Here is a 21,153-nt window from a genome sequence, read left to right on the forward strand (position 1 = left end):
GCTTTCTGCATTAAGGCTCAGTATTTCTCAGTTGTCATTTAAGAGTTTTTATTGCACAAAATATAAAAGAAGAAGTACATCACAAGCTTTTCTAGAGTTTAGCATTCTTTTTTAACCCCACAGTGCATGTATATTGGTTTTATGATTAGCAAAAGCCTCCATTCATTTTTACAACAAAGCTTAAACAATGTTCACCTCACATAAGGAAACATTTATTTATCAGAGAATTTGGGTTTCCTGTAATGTTTTCACAGTATTTAGATTTACAATATTTAGCCAAGCCAGAAGTTATAAAACAATTTAATAAGACAAAATAAAATATTTACAAAATAACAACACACGGTTATTTACTTTTTTCTTTTAGCTGGTGGCATTGCTTGTGCACAAATTCTTGGAGGGACATTTTAAGTTTTTTGTCAAATCCACACAAAAACTCAATGAGAGCAAAGAAAAATGCCTTGAGTTTTTCCCAAAACTGCTCAAATGTGTTCCTCTGTGCATATTCATACATCTCATTTGTGTAGAACTCTTTCTCTTGTACCAATAAGTCGATTTTCAGCAGTAGATCATTGACCTGCTGTTTGTCATCCAGACCTCTGTTATTGAAGACATGATAATCATGACATCTCTTTACGACTCTCGTGACTTCTTTATTCTCATCTATCTCTTTCTGAATTTCCTTTTTTTCACATTCATCCCCGTATGTGAAGAGGATTATCACATGCTTCAGCACATCTTTACCAAAAACCTTTCGCACTCGCTTCAGTATGTCCTCCTCCTGCTTTGTGAACCTGCCGTACGGCACAACAAATAAGAAAGCATGAACTCCTGAAGCAGAGAGATACACACTCCTCGCTAACTCCTTTGCCAGCTGCTCTTTAGGAAGATTAGTAGAAAAGAACCCAGGAGTGTCGATGACGGACACAGATCTGCCATTAGTGACTGATTTCTCAATGCTGGATGTATCTGTGACAGCAGACAGGCTTCTTCCACTTCTGAATCTGTTTTCTCCCAGTATGGTGTTTCCTGATGAGCTTTTTCCAACTCCGGTTTTCCCCAGGAGGACGATATTAATGTGGCCATTGTCCTGCATCTGGGCTCCTATATGCATTTCAGCAGGAGGAAGAAGAAGTCAGAACAAAATCTTTAATCACTGAGCTGTTGATCATTTAAGTTTTTGTTTAGTCTATTCGGCTCTCTAACGGTCTCGTTTATAAAAGTGGCGTATACAAAAGCAGAGGTGTAAACATGCAAATGCACCTTCCCAGGTAAAAGTCACATCTTATATATCATAAAACGGCTCATGTGACTCTTCATCATAGATGAATAAACTCAAAGGTATTCTGGTGCATGTTCACTTTTAAGAGTTTTTTACACACATTTTCTAAATCAAACTCCAGGGCAAAATAGAAAAGAAAATGCCAAAATGAAACACTTTCCAATAAATGTTATTCGCTGCTGATGTAAAGCTGAATTTTCAGCATCTCCAGTGTTCAGTCTCACGTGATGCCTCATATAATAACTGATCATATCAGAGCAGCAAATCTCTATATTATGATGATTTCTGAAGGATCATGTGACAGTACAGCACTATATTCTGCATCATATGTCCTGCATCTGAGCTCCTACATGCATTTCAGCAGGAGGAAGAAGAAGTCAGAACAAAATCTTTAATCACTGAGCTGTTGATCATTTAAGTTTTTGTTTAGTCTATTCGGCTCTCTAACGGTCTCGTTTATAAAAGTGGCGTTCACAAAAGCAGAGGTGTAAACATGCAAATGCACCTTCCCAGGTAAAAGTCACATCTTATATATTTACATTACATTTACATTTAGTCATTTAGCAGACGCTTTTATCCAAAGCGACTTACAAATGAGGACAAGGAAGCAATTTACACAACTTACAGCAACAATGAATAAGTGCTATAGGCAAGTTTCAGGTCTGTAAAGTCTAAGAAGGGAAGTATTAGTAGTATTAGTGTTTTTTTTTTTGGGTACAGTTAGTGTGATATTCAGTGAGGCAATTGCAGATTAGGAAGTGAAGTGGAGACTAAATAGTTGAGTTTTTAGTCGTTTCTTGAAAATAGTGAGTGACTCTGCCATTCTGATGCAGTTAGGGAGTTCATTCCACCAACTGGGCAGATTGAGCGTTCGCAAAAGTGATTTTTTCCCTCTTTGGGATGGAACCACGAGGCGACGTTCATTCACAGAACGCAAGTTTCTGGAGGGCACATAGATCTGCAGAAGTGAGAGCAGATAAGAAGGGGCAAGGCCAGAGGTCACTTTGTAGGCAAACATCAGAGCTTTGAATTTGATGCGAGCAGCAACTGGCAGCCAGTGCAAACGGATGAGCAGTCGGAGTGACAAGTGCTCTTATAGGTTCATTAAAGACCACTCGTGCTGCTGCGTTCTGGAGCAGTTGAAGAGGCTTGATAGAGTTAGCTGGAAGCCTGGCTAGTAGAGATTTGCAGTAATCCAGTTTGGAGAGAACAAGAGCTTGAACAAGGAGTTGAGCTGCATGTTCAGATAAGAAGGGTCTAATAAATTATGGGTCTCATAAATTATCTCATAAAACGGCTCATGTGACTCTTCATCATAGATGAATAAACTCAAAGGTATTCTGGTGCATGTTCACTTTTAAGAGTTTTTTACACACATTTTCTGAATCAAACTCCAGGGCAAAATAGAAAAGAAAATGCCAAAATGAAACACTTTCCAATAAATGTTATTCGCTGCTGATGTAAAGCTGAATTTTCAGCATCTCCAGTGTTCAGTCTCACGTGATGCCTCATATAATAACTGATCATATCAGAGCAGCAAATCTCTATATTATGATGATTTCTGAAGGATCATGTGACAGTACAGCACTATATTCTGCTCTTAATCAAACTAATAAATGACATAACTGAATTGTTATGTTAATAATATTTCACAACGTTACTGCGTTTGTAGGTGTTGATCTAATAAATGCAGCCTTGATCAGCAAACAGTACTACTACTACTACTACTGTCTTTCGAGCGCTGTTGTTAATCTTGTGTTCATTTTGTGTGGGATTCTGGATTTACCTGCATTATGTGAAGACTGAGGTCTTCTGTGACGTATATAGTTTGCCTGTGTGCAAGATTATCAGAGACATTCATCAGTTTAATAACCTTTTGTCCAGCAATGGCTTTATACGTAAATGAGTGGGCATTGATATTTGTAATGATTCACAGTACCATTGATCTGGCTCGATGATTTTAGCAGAGCTGAGCAGCAAAACCTGTAAAACAGCAAATCTGCAGTTAGTTAGTTTATATTGCACATTTTTACAACACATTGTTGCCCAAAGTGCTGAACACAATCAATATTAAATAAAATAAAACCTACATCACATACATAACAATTAAAACATAAGGCAAACCCCTCAACATTAAAAAGGCTCAAATGGTAAAGAACAAAGATGCAGTTTCAGAACCTTTTTAAAAACAGATAGAGCTGGAGCGTGTAAATTTCAGATCACTATCGAAATGAAACCCAAGGGTTCTAACAACAGGTTTTTGATAAGTTGTTAGCAATCCAAAACCTAATAAATGCTGAGGGGTAGGATCACCAAACCAGACCAGCTCAATTTTTGCTTCATTGAAATGTAAAAAGTATGACGACAGTCAGGTCTTAACCTCAACTAGACATCTCATAAAAGAGTCAAGCCCATTTTTATCATTACTTTTAAAAGGGATATAAATCTGAGTGTCGTCAGCATAAAAATTAAGAGCCACCCCATATTTATGAAAAACAGATCCTAAAGTTAACATATATAAAGAAAATAAAGTAGGTCCAAGTATAAACTCTTACTCCACATGTCAGGGGTCTGGAGGATGAAAAGGTCTGACCAACGTTAACAGCAGAGCCCTGAATGCCCACCAAATTCTCAAGACGGGAAATAAGGATCTCATGGTCTATAGTGTCAAAAGCTGCAGTAAGTTCAATAAGCATAAGGATCACAGAGTGCCCCGAGTGCCTAAATAACAGAATGTCATTCAACACACGTAGCAGTGCAGACTCAGTACTGTGATATGCCTCAAAACCAGATTGAAAAACTTCATGAATTCTGTTAAGCTCCAGAAAGCTCTTCAATTGTGTTAAAACTGTTTTCTCCAAAATCTTAGATAAAAAGGGTAGCTTAGAAATAAGTCTAAAATTGGACAGCACAGATTGATCCAAATTTGGCTTTTTCAAAAAAGGTTGCACTGCAGCATGTTTCAATTGAGAAGGCACCACACAAAGAAACAAGACTCCTATTTATAATGGATAAAATACTAAGGTCAATAACCTCAATGGCTTGCTTAAAAAACTTTGATGGAAAAATATCCAATGTATAGCTGCTAAGTTTTATCTGGCCTACTGTATCAGTCAGAGATACAAGAGAGACAGGTATGAAACTAACAAGTGCAGCAGGGGACACATCCGGTTCCGGAAAAACAATATCATGGCTAGCAATTCCAGACCTAATTGAAGAAATCTTCTCAGTGAATAAATTTAAAAAGCTTCACATTTATCACATGACTCCTCCATAACAACATTAGACCCAGGGTTATTCACAGAACTTATGCAGGAGAATAAAACATCAGGCTTATTTTGATGATTACTGATTAATTCAGAAAAATATTTCCTCTTAGCCTCCTTCATAGAAACCTGATAATTGGAGAGAGATTCCTTAAAGATCTCATATGACACCCGCAGTTTATCTCTCTTCCACTTGCGTTCAGCCTTTCTGCAGGCGTGTCTAGATTCCCGAGTAGTCTCATTCAGCAAAGGCTTAGATCTAGGCTTTACAGTTCTTGTTTTTTCAGGGCCAACAAATTCTAAGATGGAAGAAAAAGAGCAATTGAACAACTCCAGCAACTGGTCCACATCCATATAAGATTGAGGGTTCTCTATCATAGTTGTATGTTGTTCATTAATGTACAAATCTTTAAACAGATCAATAGAAGAATCATTAAATCTACGAAACCGCCTGAAAACAATAGGAGAGTTGCTTATTTCATGGGTAAAAGTGATCTCAAAAGGTTTATGCTTTATGGTCTGTAAATGCCATATCGTCTAATGCAACATTGCAGATTGATAAACCGTATGTCATAATATAATCTAATGTGTGCCCCTGGTTGTGAGTAGGCCTTACACATGCTGTGTCAAATTCAAAGAGTGAATGAGATTTAAGAAATCCTTTGTTAAATTGTCTTTTGGGCAGCAAACATGAATATTAAAATCACCCAAAATTAAAATATTATCATATCTAGGTAAAATACTGCTCAACAGGTCTGCTCAACATAGAAAATGATGAAAACTCAATTTCTATGAACAAAACGCATGCATTTTTGTTTTGTTTCATTTGTATGTTATTTATATCTGTCGATTTTATGTCAACAGCTCTATTAGAATTATTTTTACAAAAAAAGAAATCATGACCTGTTCAACACTTATTTTAGCCTCTGAAGCTCTTCTAATATTCGATTATCTTCGATTATATGATCCTACATAATGTAAAAAGTGAGACTGAAGATGTGCAAACACTCACCACACCGCTGAGCTTCAGATGGTTTCACTACTGTTCACACACAGGTTTATAAACTCTTTACTCGTCATGATCTCAGAAGAGCTCAATTATTATTTACTGGACTAAAATGAGTGGTTCAGGTGTGAGTGGAGCTTTCATTCTTCAAATAAGTCATTAAATCTCATTAAGGCGAGTCTCCATTATTCCTATTATTCAGGTCTTTATCAGTGATTCAGTTATAGTAAGTCATATCAAGTGTCTACCTTTGTCTTCTTCTTGGGTTGGTCAGAAGGGATTATGTTAAGCAATTAAAGTGCTAGTTCACCCAAATAGGAAAAATCGCTCAGTATTTACTCATCCTCAAGGGGTTTCAAACCTTTACAAGTGTCTTTCCTCTGTTAACCATTAAAGATGATATTCTGAGAAAACTGAAAACTGGTAATTATTGCACTGTCCCTTACACTCATAGAATGAGGTTACTGTTTCTAACCTTACGAGTGTGTAAGATTTGTCGACAATGTCAATGAACATAGTGGAATTTCTCAGTTCTACTTGAAAGCTAGTTTGCAGTCATGAAATTGCAATTCAACATGCAGAGAAAGATCCTCATGAGAAGGTTCATCAGAGAGAAATTGACATTTGTGTAATAAAGCAAAACTCTCTGAATGTTGAGAATCCAGCGTTTACATTGAGACTAATTACATTGAGAGACTTTAATGTATTCTGCTAATCCTGTGAATGTCCTCTGACTAAGAGACAAAGGAAGAAATTATTCATGGTAACACATGAAACAACGATGACACATGACAAACTCTACTGTAGAAAACTGATGAGAACAAAAATAAACACAAGTGATGTGTCACACCCTGAATCTGAGAACTTAGCGTTACTCACCATAGTAAGGAAACTTACTGTTAACCAGGTGACTTATTTTTACAGTTTTGTCTGTTAAAAGCTCCTACAATTTACTCTTACAGTAAAAGACAAAGCAGTCTTGCTCAGCCTGACGAACCAGACTCAGAAGATGATAAAGATTATTAACACAATACAATTAGTAATAGTATAAAACAGTTCTGGTTGGGTTTAGGGCAGGGGTCGGCAACCCGCGGCTCTAGAGCCGCATGCGGCTCTTTAGCGCTGCCCTAGTGGCTCCCTTGAACTTTTTCAAAAAATGTTTGAAAATGGAAAACGATGAGGGAGGTAAATATATTTTTTGTTTTAATATGGTTTCTATAGGAGGACAAACAATCTTAACGTTTTCCAATGCTGTAAAAGTGTGTAGAATATTTAATTTCAACATTTCTGTCAACGAAGATTTGCGTCATAGCCTGCGACACACGTTTCTATCAGCAGGGCGGGATGCCAGGCAGGTAGCTGTTGTAAACTATCCGGCGGCTGTGTGATGCGCCATGGAGCGCAAGCTGTCTTTGCCAAAGATGTACAGCGGGGCACGCTTTCTCATTTTCCCTCCCTGAGAGAATTCTAAGAAGCCCATCCCGATCACTCACTCAACGGTGATTATTTACAAGGTGCGATCGTTGATATGCAAACTGCATTTGAGAGCAGATTTTGCGAGTTGCGAAAGGAAAAAACGAGACTGTCTTTCCTTGACACACACCCCTGGAGATTAACCCTTCCTTGTTGAGCACATTCCCAGGAATGACTCGAGCTGATCTTGAAATGGAAATGGCAGGCTGCGTTTTAGTGAAGTTTAGTTTTAAACTAATTTCGAGAGGAGCATGTGCTCATGATTTACCCAGCTGGTCCACATTAACTGATTATGATCCTCCAATCGAAGGATCCCAAATCACTATATATATCCTCATTTCCTTTCTACAACTATCTTCGTCTGGAAGAAACCCCCCTCCTCCCCTTCTTCCTCCTTTATCCAGAATGGGCGGCACGGTGGCCCAGTGACTAGCACTGTTGCCTCACAGCAAGAATACCAATGGTGTTGGGTCCTCGCTGAGCCATCTGGTATTTCTGTGTGGAGTTTGCATGTTCTCCCCGTGTCCGCGTGGGTTTCCCCCGGGTTCCCCGGTTTCCTCCCACCATCCAAATGTGCTCTATATTATAGATAAAACAAGCCTAAACCTTTTTTATAATGTCTTACTCTCAGGAAGTTCGCCTTGGCCTCAGCAGCGGGGGAGTTTGAGATAGACCTGAGCTCAATCTCCACTCGCCCTGCAAAAGGGGGGGAGCCCTGGGCTCGAGGATCCCTTGAGCTCAGGGCTCTCTCCCGGGACAGCATGCCAAACAAGCTATGTATAAATCATGAGCTAAGTGTGAACTCTTGAATTGCACTGTTGCCCAGATAAGGGGCACGTTGTGCACGTTCATTTTAATGTTGTTTTTTGGAATCCTCAAAATAAAATAAAAAGTCATTTAAAAAAAAATCTGATTTCTTTATTGTATTTCTTTAATTTCATCAAAGCAAAACATAATGCAATAATATTGTAATGAAGTTAAACTTGATCATTAAACATAATTCATTAATATTGTAATGAAGTTAAACTTGATCATTAAACATAATGCATTAACATTGTAATGAAGTTAAACTTGATCATTAAACAATTCATTAATATTGTAATGAAGTTAAACTTGAACATTAAACATAATTCATTAATATACTGTAATTAAGTTAAACTTGAGACGGCATCGTACAACAGAGTAGTCACGTGGCGCGTCATTCTCTACAGAATGCACTGCAGGGAAATGAACATTTAATCATGAAGGCTCAGTATGTATTTGTAGCCAACGAAGTCATTTTTATAGTAGGCTAATATAGCTAATATAAATACATACAGCATGTGTTGCCATCATTATAAGGCTTATATAAGGCTTTTAATTTTTTGCGGCTCCAGACATATTTGTTTTTGTTTTTTTTTGGTCCAATATGGCTCTTTCAACATTTTGGGTTGCCGACCCCTGGTTTAGGGGTAGGGAATAGGTGGATTACGACAAAAAGTAACATTCCAGGATCATCGTATTTGGCAAAATTGCACCCACCAAGGAAGGGGAAGATTGGGCAGTGAAGAGCGGGGGGTGCACTTTTATTTTGAAGGGGCACTTTTTCTCCAAGAGACAAAATGGGCAGGTGCTCAAGCACCCAAGCTCTCTCTACGGACCAAGATTAAAGCAAAATTTATGTTAATGTTAAAAGGATCTTAATGTGAGGAGGATAATTTTGAATTTAATGCTGTATACAATTGGAAGCCAATAGAAGTAATACAAGATTGGGGTTATATGAGCAGAATGTTTAATATGAGTGAGTATTCTAGCTGCAGAGTTTTACATATACTTTAATGTGGAGATGAGGCTGGCAGGCAGACCAATGAAAAGAGCATTACAGTAGTAAGTGAGTGATGAGAAAAATGCATTGATGACAGTCTCAACATCCTTGCTACTGATAAAGGGACGCAGTTGGGCAACACAACGTAAATGAAAGAATGCAGATTAAATAGCAGATATAATGTGAGATTGAAAGGAACGTGGGGAGTCAAAAATTACACCTAAATTTTTGACAGAAGTAGATGTTTTCATGTGCGAGTCAACAATCTCACAGGAGAAACTGGTGGAAATATTGCTGGTAAGTGCTGAGGTGCCAATAAAAATGATCCCAGTTTTGTTTATGCTGGGTTTCAGAGAATTTAAGGAAAGCCAATCATTAATATCCTTCACACAAGCAGAGATATTATAAATTTTGCCAGATGGAGTAGGTTTACAGATAGAATAAAGTTGAATATCTTCTGCATAAAAGTGATAAACCATGATGTTTTAAAATCAGACCAACCGGGATTAGGTAAATTGTGAACAGAAGTGGGCCTAGAACAGATCTCTGGGGAACACCTCACTTCAGAGGGATATCGAAAATACGTAACAGAGATGAAGGGTTGTCTATCTGAGAGTTATGAAGAAAACCATGAGAGAGTAGTACCAGAAATCCCCAGATCAGAGAGATGTGAGATAAGTAAATTATCGAGAGCCTGTATCAAAGGCAGAGCTGAGGTCGAGTAGCAGTACTATAGACAAAGCCAGAATCACCAGAAAGCAATAGATCATTCACTACCTTTACAAGTGCCGTTTCGGTACTATGGAGGGGCGAAAACCAGATTGAAAAGGGTCAAAGAGATTATTATCAACTAGAAAACACTGGTGTTGGGCAGCAACAGTACTGTCCAGTAATTTAGATAGATTTGAAATGTAGATTAGAAGGTAGATTAGAAATTGGACGATAATTAGAACTGAGGGGTGGAGGTTGGGTTCCTAAGCACAGGTGTGGTGGCAGCAGTTTTTAGTGGCAGAGGAAATGAAGTGTAGTTAAGAAATGTATTGATAAAGTGTGAGATAGATGTAGAGATGACAGAGTGGGAAAGTTTCAAGAGAGAAGTAGGAGCAGGATCAAGGTGACATGACGATGAGCTGGATTTCAAGACTAGCTTAAAGACAGAATCAGGGGTCGTCAGGGAAAAGCAAGACAAAGACTGACTGGAAAGATTTGATGGCTGAGCTCGGTAACAGTAGGGTTCAGGTGTGTTTGATATGGGTAGCAAATGAAATCTGCAGGAAGGTGGCTCTCCAGGAACAGGATTGGCCACCCCTGTATTAGATCAAGGGTATGAGCATGAGAATAGGTAGGAACGCGAAGATGTTGAGTCACATTAAAACATTCAAAAACAGACAGTAACTGGGTGGTGCTAGAGCAAACTGTATCAACATGAATATGATGTGAATAAGCAGCAAATTAGAGCTATAGAAGATTTAAATCCAACCACTGAGTCTTGTATGTGGATCATCCAACATGTGACAGCAAAATTCTTCTAAACGTGACTAAAGTTTTGCTCAGAAATGGAAAAAAGTCTTTGGAGGCCTATGCAATTATCTTACATGATGCATTTCGGAAGTTGTGTGTGAAGGGACAGCCAGAGGATATGGTTCTACGCACAGTTAGGAAAGACACACAGACCATTCATGGGACTGCCATGAGTTTTACAGTGTCTTCAGAGGCTAACCCAATGAAGGCTTACAAGATGTGGACCGCCTTCACAGCCTGCAGTCTGGGCTTAGCCAAACACACACAGACAGTAAATGTACTCCAGAAAAGGTACAAGCAGGCCTGCCACTACAGCGCATTTATAAAGTGAAACCAGTGGTTTCCATTGGCTCTGACTGCCCTCACCAAATTACACCCATAGAACCAGTCAGACTAGTACCGCTGGTGGCCCTGCTGCTGTGAGAACATGTTTAGGGTGGACTCTACAGGGCTCAGCACAAGAACTTACCAGCCAACTTTCCTCACAGCAATGTCTTTTCACCAATTTGCAGCCAAAGACTGACATCTATGCAAATGTAGAAAAGTATTCTTTCAGAATAAGAAAGAACTGGCAAGGTCATGGCAAGACCAATAATTTATAAATCTTTTCCAAGAAAAAAACAGTGAGAGTGGTTGTTAATGGAATCTAGCGCTATGCTACCCCTCTTCTAAGTAGGTATTCCAAGGTATACTTTGCCTTCATGCACCTAAAGAAGCTGTCCTGCCTCAATTGAAGGGTATAGATAATTGCTTGCAATGAAACCCTAACCAAGCAGCTGCCTATCAAGCGGAGATAGTCAGGCTGTAGCCAACAATAATAATAAAAAACCTCACGCCCGAACACATGAACAGTTCCTAAGAGACTTGGTATATTCCACATCATCGATTTAGAGAGCATTCCATTGCCATCAGCCGTGACATTCGTAGGATGTTTCATCAGGTGTGCCTGCTGCCTAAAGACCATTACTAAGAATTATGTGAGTGGAATTAACTAGATGTGTATGATTGACAAGTGCTTTTGTTTGGGACAACATGCAGTCCATGTTGTGCCACATTTCCCCTACAAATTCAATTCAATTCAGCTTTATTTGTATAGCGCTTTTACAATGTAGATTGTGTCAAAGCAGCTTCACATAAATGGTCAAAAAAAACAAAAAATACCCTGGATCACAGGGAGTCAGAATACACACAATTATTATTGGAGAAATCCTTCTATGTCAGAGCTTTGATTCAAGTGAGATAGCAAAAGCGCTGATAGACAAACTCCTATTTTCAGGAGGATTTGACCTAAGACAATGGGCGCATAACGATTCAGCAGTCAACAGTCACCTGCCAACTGATGCTTGATCTCAGAGCAGCATTCAGGGCATCAAAATGCACAGGGAGGGGTTGTGGTGGGGGATGCGGGGGCTTTTTTTCGCTTTTATCTTTAAAATTGCCCCTTCAAAATGTAAGTGCCCATGCTCAGTATACCACACTACAATGAAGATTACTAATTAGTATATACACATATTTGGTTGTTATCTCAGCCAGTACATTTTAGTTATTATACTGTATTAATGCACATTTACTTCGTGAGTCAGCTCAACCAGCAGGAGTGTTCACATGTAAAGTTCATGGTGGCACACACAAAGACAATGTATCTACTGGCATTGACACAAATTGCTCCTCAGTTCAACACATTGCATTCATACTGTATGTTTATACATATGCTCATTATGTAAACTTTATTATTCTGGTATTATACTTCTACCTGTTTATTTATTTATTAAAAAATGGCTGATCTTTTAGCAAAAAGAGTCAATCTATCCCCTCCATTTCCGTACACTGGGATGAATTGTTTTGGTTTATTTTCTGTTAAATCTGGGCAAACTATGCACAAAAGGTATGGTCTCCTGTTAACTTGTCTTTGCTCCTGTGCTGTACACATTACTACATAATGACTTGACAACTGATTCCTTTATAAATGCTCTATGTTGTTTCATCACAGTTCAGCAGCTGAGATCTGGTTGGTTCTCGAGGAACCAACTTTGTAGGAACAATAAATGAATTGCTCTCAAGGAAAAGGATGCAAAGAGAGTAAATGCTTTTGTGCTTGAAAATTAGTGCGAGTTTATCATGAATTCACTTCATGTGAGTCATGCTGGTGGCATATGGGAAAGTCATATAAAAACTATAAGATCTGCTGAATTGTAAATAGTTAACAGGCTGCTTGAACAATCCACAAAGCCTAAGACCCATTACTCTAAACCATCTGCTTACTCTGAAGTCAGGGACTGCTTTGCCTTTACCAGGTAAATGTGTAGTATGTGAAGACATTACAGTGCCATACAGTGCGGCATTGACTTCAAAATTGTTACGACAAATAAAGTATATTTGGCAGATATAGTGACTCATGAGACGGGGAATACATAAATACACAAATCTTCAAGTTAATCTCAATGGTCAAGGAAGAAAACTTGCCTAGAAATGAAAGGAAGCTACAGTAGGTAGGAAACTAGAAGTAGTGGTGATGGGTTTGATGCAAATGGCAAGCGTGCTAATAAGCAATCCGTAGTTGAATGACCAATGCAAAAACTTTTGTTGTTAATGGAAGGAAATTAATGTTTGTTATTTCACTTAGAAATCATGTAAGGATCATGAGTGGTTTTTATTCATATTCTTTATATTTTGGGTGTGATATTCGCACTCAAAATTTAGTGAGAGTGTTAATGATTTGATTATGCTGCTTGTGTTAGTTTGGTAATTTTCTAAAATATTAAGATTCATTCATTCATTAATTTTCTTTTTGGCCTAATCCCTTTAATAATCTGGGGTCGCCACAATGGAGTGAACCGCCAACTTATCCAGCATGTTTTTATGCAGCGGATGCTCTTCCAGCTGCAACTCATCTCTGGGCAACACACATACACACACATACACTAATTTAGCTTATCCAATTCACCTGTACCACATGTGTTTGGACTGTGGGGGAAACCGGAGCACCAGGAGGAAACCCACACGAACGCAGGGAGAACATGCAAACTCCACACAGAAATGCCAACTGACCCAGCTTGGGCTCAAACCAGTGACCCTCTTGCTGTGAGGCGACAGCACTACTTACTGTGCCACTGCGTCGCCCATATTTAGTTTATTATTGATTTTAATATTTGTCTTTTTTCTTCTTTGTTAAATGCATATATGTTGATACATTTACGGTATATTAGTTACTTTACAAACTAAACCCTTCTGTGATAAAAATAAGTCTTTTATTTTGAAATTGTAATGAGTCAAACGGATATAACTATAACTGCACATGATTAAAGCATCTAAGCAATATGGTCAGCAAAGGTCTGAAAGTTTAGCTCCTGGTTTAATTGGAGAACAACTTCTTGTGGGTTGATTAGCAAAGAGCTGCGTGAATATGTTGTACTTCAATAAATTGTGGGAATCATCAATGGAAAAGTCAATCATTTATTAAGCCAGGTAGCTACAATAATCATATCAACATATTGGCCTGGCTGATTTGAGTTTGGGATCATCTTGCATCTTTATCATTAGTTTTGGTTGCTATTTTTTATTTTCTGGTTGGCTATTTAATCTGTGTAATCCACATTAATGACACTTTTAAATAAATTGGCATTCAAACATGACTTAAAGAAGGAAGAGATGAAGAAGAAAATAAGTAAAAAAAAAATCAAGCTGATGTTGATAATGATTTAGTGATGCATCAAAGCTGTCAGTAGTGTTTCTCAGTTACTCTGTCAGTTAAAAGTATTTTATTTCATGAAATTTGAAAGAAGCACATCATATGCCTTTCTAAAGTTTAGCATCCTTTTAGATCCCACAATGCACCCACATTGATTTTATAATTAGCATAAACCATCAATTGTTTTTTTTTTTTTATTTTTTTTTTTTACAATATATATTATACAATGACTTTCACATGTTGAAACCTTTAATTTTTTTAAGTTTGGGTTACCTGAAATGCAGAATCTACAGTATTTAGCCAAGTCAGAAGTTGCAAACCAAATGACTAGACAGAAAATTAACAAATTATACAACACAATTATACACAAGAAAATTGAAACGTAAACAGTGGCTGATCCACAAATTGTGCCATGGATATTATAAGTTTTGTTAATCCCAAGAGTATATTGATGAGAACAATGAAAAATACCTTGGATTTTTCCCAAAACCATTCAAATGTGCAGGTTTGTGCATATTCATACATCTCATTTGTGTAGAACTCTTTCTCCTGTACCAATAAGTCAATTTTCAGCAGTAGATCATTGACCTGCTGTTTGTCATCCAGACCTCTGTTATTGAAGACATGATAATCATGACATCTCTGTACGACTCTCGTGACTTCTTTATTCTCATCTATCTCTTTCTGAATTTCCTTTTTTTCACATTCATCCCCGTATGTGAAGAGGATTATCACATGCTTCAGCACATCTTTACCAAAAACCTTTCGCACTCGCTTCAGTATGTCCTCCTCCTGCTTTGTGAACCTGCCGTACGGCACAACAAATAAGAAAGCATGAACTCCTGAAGCAGAGAGATGAACACTCCTCGCTAACTCCTTTGCCAGCTGCTCTTTAGGAAGATTAGTAGAAAAGAACCCAGGAGTGTCGATGACGGACACAGATCTGCCATTAGTGACTGATTTCTCAATGCTGGATGTATCTGTGACAGCAGACAGGCTTCTTCCACTTCTGAATCTGTTTTCTCCCAGTATGGTGTTTCCTGATGAGCTTTTTCCAACTCCGGTTTTCCCCAGGAGGACGATATTAATGTGGCCATTGTCCTGCATCTGGGCTCCTATATGCATTTCAGCAGGAGGAAGAAGAAGTCAGAACAAAATCTTTAATCACTGAGCTGTTGATCATTTAAGTTTTTGTTTAGTCTATTCGGCTCTCTAACGGTCTCGTTTATAAAAGTGGCGTATACAAAAGCAGAGGTGTAAACATGCAAATGCACCTTCCCAGGTAAAAGTCACATCTTATATATCATAAAACGGCTCATGTGACTCTTCATCATAGATGAATAAACTCAAAGGTATTCTGGTGCATGTTCACTTTTAAGAGTTTTTTACACGCATTTTCTGAATCAAACTCCAGGGCAAAATAGAAAAGAAAATGCCAAAATGAAACACTTTCCAATAAATGTTATTCGCTGCTGATGTAAAGCTGAATTTTCAGCATCTCCAGTGTTCAGTCTCACGTGATGCCTCATATAATAACTGATCATATCAGAGCAGCAAATCTCTATATTATGATGATTTCTGAAGGATCATGTGACAGTACAGCACTATATTCTGCTCTTAATCAAACTAATAAATGACATTACTGAATTGTTATGTTAATAATATTTCACAACGTTACTGCGTTTGTAGGTGTTGATCTAATAAATGCAGCCTTGATCAGCAAACAGTACTACTACTACTACTGTCTTTCGAGCGCTGTTGTTAATCTTGTGTTCATTTTGTGTGGGATTCTGGATTTACCTGCATTATGTGAAGACTGAGGTCTTCTGTGACGCATATAGTTTGCCTGTGTGCAAGATTATCAGAGACATTCATCAGTTTAATAACCTTTTGTCCAGCAATGGCTTTATACGTAAATGAGTGGGCATTGATATTTGTAATGATTCACAGTACCATTGATCTGGTTCGATGATTTTAGCAGAGCTGAGCAGCAAAACCTGTAAAACAGCAAATCTGCAAACAGAAAATAATGAAAACTCAATTTCTATGAAAAGCTATTGTCTGTTTCTCTTTCATATTTCATTATATGCAAAAATATACAAAATTCAACAGTAATGATGTAAACTACAATACAATCACTCATATGGGCCGTTGACTGAATCCATTTTGTTGGATCTCCAGATTGGGTTCATCTGAATTGTAAAATCTGACACTATTTTTCCACATTATCCTGCACTTCGTTTCATGCCTGAGTTTGTCTTTGAAGAGTCCGATGTCTCTGATCCAGTTTCAGACTAAAACATGAAATCCTGCTCTTTCATCATTAATAAAACTAGTCCAAACCACATAAAAAATAGTTAAAACTATAAACTATAGTGCTATACATGTAATAAAAAAAAAAAACAGTTGAGTTTGTCCAACTTTAACCAAAGTGGGTGGAAATAATCTAACATTAGACTTTGTTTTTGACTAGAAACATATACAGCCGGTAAAGTAATTAAACACGTCACCATTTATTTCAGAAATCGTATTTCTAAAGTTGCGGTTTACGTGAAATTTTCACCTGATGTCAATAACAACCAAAAAAATCCATACATATAAAGAAAACAATAGTTATTAGTTGAAGTTGTGTAAAAAACTGAAATCAAAAACTGAAGAAAGGGAAGTGTAAGAGGGCAGCTTAGGATTATTCATTAATTGATTATAGTGTCTCTCGTCAGTGTAAAAGAATGTTATCTGCTTCAGTTTAGACATTACCAAATGATGAAGATGAAACCAAACTAGACATTTCAGCGAGGCAATGATTCCAAACACAGTCAAGAAAACTCTCAACTGCTTTCAGAAAAGAAAATTAAGCTGCTATAAGGACCAGCTAAGCTCAATTTATTTCAGTAGTTCAGTACTTTCTCCTTTTGTCATTCCATTGTTATTGCACAAAACTTATTTTACAGACATCTTTGTTTTGGTTTGTTTGTGTGTTTGCGTTTTAAGCTAAATCTGTGTCGATTTCATGTCAACAACACTTTTAGAAATATATTTACCAGAAAAAAATCAAGACCTGTTCAACACTTATTTAGCTGTATTTAAAGCTCTTCTCATATTTGATTATATGATCCTACATAATGTAAAAAGTGAGACTGAAGATGTGCAAACACTCACCACACCGCTGAGCTTCAGATGGTTTCACTACTGTTCACACACAGGTTTATAAACTCTTTACTCGTCATGATCTCAGAAGAGCTCAATTATTATTTACTGGACTAAAATGAGTGGTTCAGGTGTGAGTGGAGCTTTCATTCTTCAAATAAGTCATTAAATCTCATTAAGGCGAGTCTCCATTATTCCTATTATTCAGTTCTTTATCAGTGATTCAGTTATAGTAAGTCATATCAAGTGTCTACCTTTGTCTTTTTCTTGGGTTGGTCAGAAGGGATTATGTTAAGCAATTAAAGTGCTAGTTCACCCAAATAGGAAAAATCGCTCAGTATTTACTCATCCTCAAGGGGTTTCAAACCTTTACAAGTGTCTTTCCTCTGTTAACCATTAAAGATGATATTCTGAGAAAACTGAAAACTGGTAATTATTGCACTGTCCCTTACACTCATAGAATGAGGTTACTGTTTCTAACCTTACGAGTGTGTAAGATTTGTCGACAATGTCAATGAACATAGTGGAATTTCTCAGTTCTACTTGAAAGCTAGTTTGCAGTCATGAAATTGCAATTCAACATGCAGAGAAAGATCCTCATGAGAAGGTTCATCAGAGAGAAATTGACATTTGTGTAATAAAGCAAAACTCTCTGAATGTTGAGAATCCAGCGTTTACATTGAGACTAATTACATTGAGAGACTTTAATGTATTCTGCTAATCCTGTGAATGTCCTCTGACTAAGAGACAAAGGAAGAAATTATTCATGGTAACACATGAAACAACGATGACACATGACAAACTCTACTGTAGAAAACTGATGAGAACAAAAATAAACACAAGTGATGTGTCACACCCTGAATCTGAGAACTTAGCGTTACTCACCATAGTAAGGAAACTTACTGTTAACCAGGTGACTTATTTTTACAGTTTTGTCTGTTAAAAGCTCCTACAATTTACTCTTACAGTAAAAGACAAAGCAGTCTTGCTCAGCCTGACGAACCAGACTCAGAAGATGATGAAGATTATTAACATTATTAACACAATCCTAATATTGAGACAACAGAAAGGATGGTGTATACCCCATGACTCAATCCAGATTCTTGCTCTCTCTCTTTCACACACACACACACACACACACACACACACACACACACACACACACACACACACACACACACACACACAAACACACATATATATATACATATATACATATATATATATGTGGGTAATGGAGATGAAAAGTTGTATGGGACTCTGGAGAGAGAAGGAACAAGGCATCAATACCAAAACTTGAGAATACACATACAATTAAAAAGGCACCATTCACTCAGTAAACTTGTCCTCGCAACAGTTAGATGGACAGCAGTCAGTTCTATTGTAACACAACAAAACCATTAACTCCCACAATATCATAGAAACCAGCGAGCAGTTTACATGTAAATACACACTTTCCCACCCCTTCACTCGCTCCCCCTACAGTACAAGCGTGGGAAGCAGCAATAAAGGTATACCTTACATACACTGAACCATAATGTCAGCTGGATCTCATTAAACAGGATCAAAATGGAAGAGTCACAAAAGAATATACACCAAAGAAAATATAGAACACAGCAACCAGACAAATTAACAAGAAATGACATGAAGCCAGAACACTGTCCCAAAGCTTCAACTAAAGAGCCACTCACTTCTCATTGGCCCGCCCCCGATCATGTAGCGGATGGATGTGTCGCAAAATAAACAAATCGTCTGGCAGTCCGTCGGCACCACATCTCCTCCAAGAGTATCAATTAAGCAGCAAGAGTTGAGCATATGTGCTGGTCAAGGCATCAAATAAACACTCACGTGCAAGCAGTTATGCGTCAGCATGTGCACAATGGCATCCCGTCTTAAGAGATGAAGGCATCCGCTCCACCCGAAGCGTCACTCCGCCACGCGAACGCAGCGCGACAGAAGGATCGCCCGTGCCCGGATATAAACAGTCAAAAGCGGCCCCCTTCAAACAACCTGCTGCACATTGGAGGTGCTCCCAGCAAAGCTGCAATGCTGTTAAAGAAACAATAAAGGTTGGTTTTAGAGCTTACATTATACTTGCACTATGCTAACATGAGAGGGAACGTACCTTTACGGATACTACAAGCTTTACGCAATTACTCACTCCCTTGGTTACATGCACAATCTCTCCAGTCTCCTGGTCCACACTGGGAACACAGAGAGCCTCAACAAATGCAGCCCAACCATTAACAATAATGCACACCCGTAGCAACTCCTACCTGTCTTCCTACCACACGATACGCTGGAACAACGTCCCCCGAGGTTCCCCCAGATGCATGGTTTGAAGCTCTGAGCAAAGCCTTTTTATATGCTTCAAAAGTAATTAAAAGGGGTATGCCCCCCTAATCTCACAACAGGTGTGTCTTTTACATGCACACATAATGGGTAGCAGTCCCCTCTCTTTTTTTGTGTATCTTGTTTCTGCAGCAAATAGGGCTCTGGATGCATAGGCCACTGGCTGCCATACATTGTTATACTGCTGGGGTAACACAGCACCCACGCCACACTGTAATGCAGGGGTCACCAATCTCGGTCCTGGAGGGCTGGTGTCCCTGCAGGGTTTAGCTTCAACTTGCCTCAACACACCTGCCTGGATGTTTCAAGTATACCTAGTAAGACCTTGATTAGCTTGTTCAGGTGTGTTTGATTAGGGTTGGAGCTAAAATCTGCAGGACACCGACCCTCCAGGAACAAGTTTGGTGACAACTGCTGTAATGCATCGGTTGAAATTTTATGTTCCCCCAGTAGGAATCCCGAGCCCTCAAAAACGTCTCTGTATTTGTCGAGGAGTGTATCACTGTCTGCGTCATTTTTGCACATTAGCCACAAAGACTTTCTTTACAAAGTCTAGTTGCTCACATGTTTTTAAGCCCAAAATTGGCTGCACATCTTTGTCTACAATCAGCATCTGTATTTTCTGGTGCTTACCCTTGTATAGGACATCTAATGTGTAACAGCCTTTCACCAGCATCTCCTCTCCGGTATAAAAAAATGAATGAATGACTGCACCATTGACTGTTAATGGTGTAATTCCTTCTTTTTTAGTAGTGCTGCTGACATTTAATGCATCTAAAAAATGTCTTTGTGTGTTTTTCCACAGTGAACTTTTTTTCTAGTTCTGTTTGTTTTGTTCACACTTATTGCACATTTTCCCAAACGCTGGAACCTTTCTGGATTCGTGGCTGCTGCCGCACTTTCTTAATTTGTAATGATTTGCTTCTGTTCTGTTTGCTTCACTTTGTAGAGGCTTTCAATTTTTAGGGTGTGTACAATTTTATCTTGTTTAATTTCTTTGTCTGTGCATGAGTACTCTCTGTGTCACGTTAAGCGTGATAAAAACAGAACAAAAACAGGAACAAAAAGAGTGTGGATCCAAATGCAGATTTAATATTAAATAGTGCGGTAACAGTGAACAAAATCCAAAGTGCAAAGTAACAAAATAACATACAAACAACAAAACAAGAAACTAAACAGATTAAACACGAACTAGACTTAAGCAAGATACAAGAGCGAGATCAAGAACAACATACCAGAGCTGACAAGATAGACAAACGACGCAGTGACAAACAGAGGTGAAATGGTTGTATAAATAGTCCAGGAAATTAACAGGAAACAGGAACAGCTGTGAGCCAATCAGTGTACGTGGACCGGGTGTAATGCGTGTGGTATGTATGAACTTGTATTCTTTTTAGTGCCCTCCGGTGGTCACTGACCATTATGACACTCTGCTGCTCTGCATAGGTTCACTGCTTTTTCCAAGCAAAAATCTTGCTCTCTCAGCAGTCTCTCTCTTACAGCATTGTCCGGAAAGCCACACACAACTTTATCCCTTATTAGAGATTCATGCAGATTGCCTAAGTCACAGGTTTTACTTAAAGTATGAAGCTCCGCTAAACATTGACCAAAGCTTTC

The 21,153-nt window shown here is 38.3% G+C and overlaps 2 protein-coding genes across 3 annotated transcripts; both read right to left on the minus strand.

Annotated features, from left to right (window-relative positions):
• Nucleotides 1-343: 343 nt before the first annotated feature.
• Nucleotides 344-1,101, minus strand: si:dkey-30g5.1. Its single transcript, XM_009292537.5, has one exon. It carries the CDS (start codon nucleotides 1,091-1,093, stop codon nucleotides 344-346), a length of 750 nt encoding a protein of 249 aa, XP_009290812.3. The 5' UTR covers nucleotides 1,094-1,101.
• Nucleotides 1,102-14,311: 13,210 nt separating this feature from the next.
• On the minus strand, nucleotides 14,312-20,802 carry zgc:122993. Of its 2 annotated transcripts, XM_073940791.1 has the most exons (5): nucleotides 20,772-20,802; nucleotides 18,876-19,233; nucleotides 15,991-16,050; nucleotides 15,838-15,883; nucleotides 14,398-15,152 (listed from the first exon to the last, which is right to left on the minus strand). In XM_073940791.1, the coding sequence occupies exons 3-5, from the start codon at nucleotides 15,991-15,993 to the stop codon at nucleotides 14,398-14,400; spliced, it is 804 nt and encodes a 267-aa protein (XP_073796892.1). In that variant the 5' UTR covers nucleotides 15,994-16,050; nucleotides 18,876-19,233; nucleotides 20,772-20,802. The 2 variants fall into 2 exon arrangements, with proteins under 2 accessions (NP_001032307.2, XP_073796892.1); NM_001037230.2 differs by lacking the exons at nucleotides 18,876-19,233; nucleotides 20,772-20,802 and having other exon boundaries at nucleotides 14,312-15,152; nucleotides 15,838-15,998.
• Nucleotides 20,803-21,153: the final 351 nt, after the last annotated feature.

The sequence above is a fragment of the Danio rerio genome, chromosome 3, assembly GCF_049306965.1.
Source record: "Danio rerio strain Tuebingen ecotype United States chromosome 3, GRCz12tu, whole genome shotgun sequence".
Classification (NCBI taxonomy): domain Eukaryota; kingdom Metazoa; phylum Chordata; class Actinopteri; order Cypriniformes; family Danionidae; genus Danio; species Danio rerio.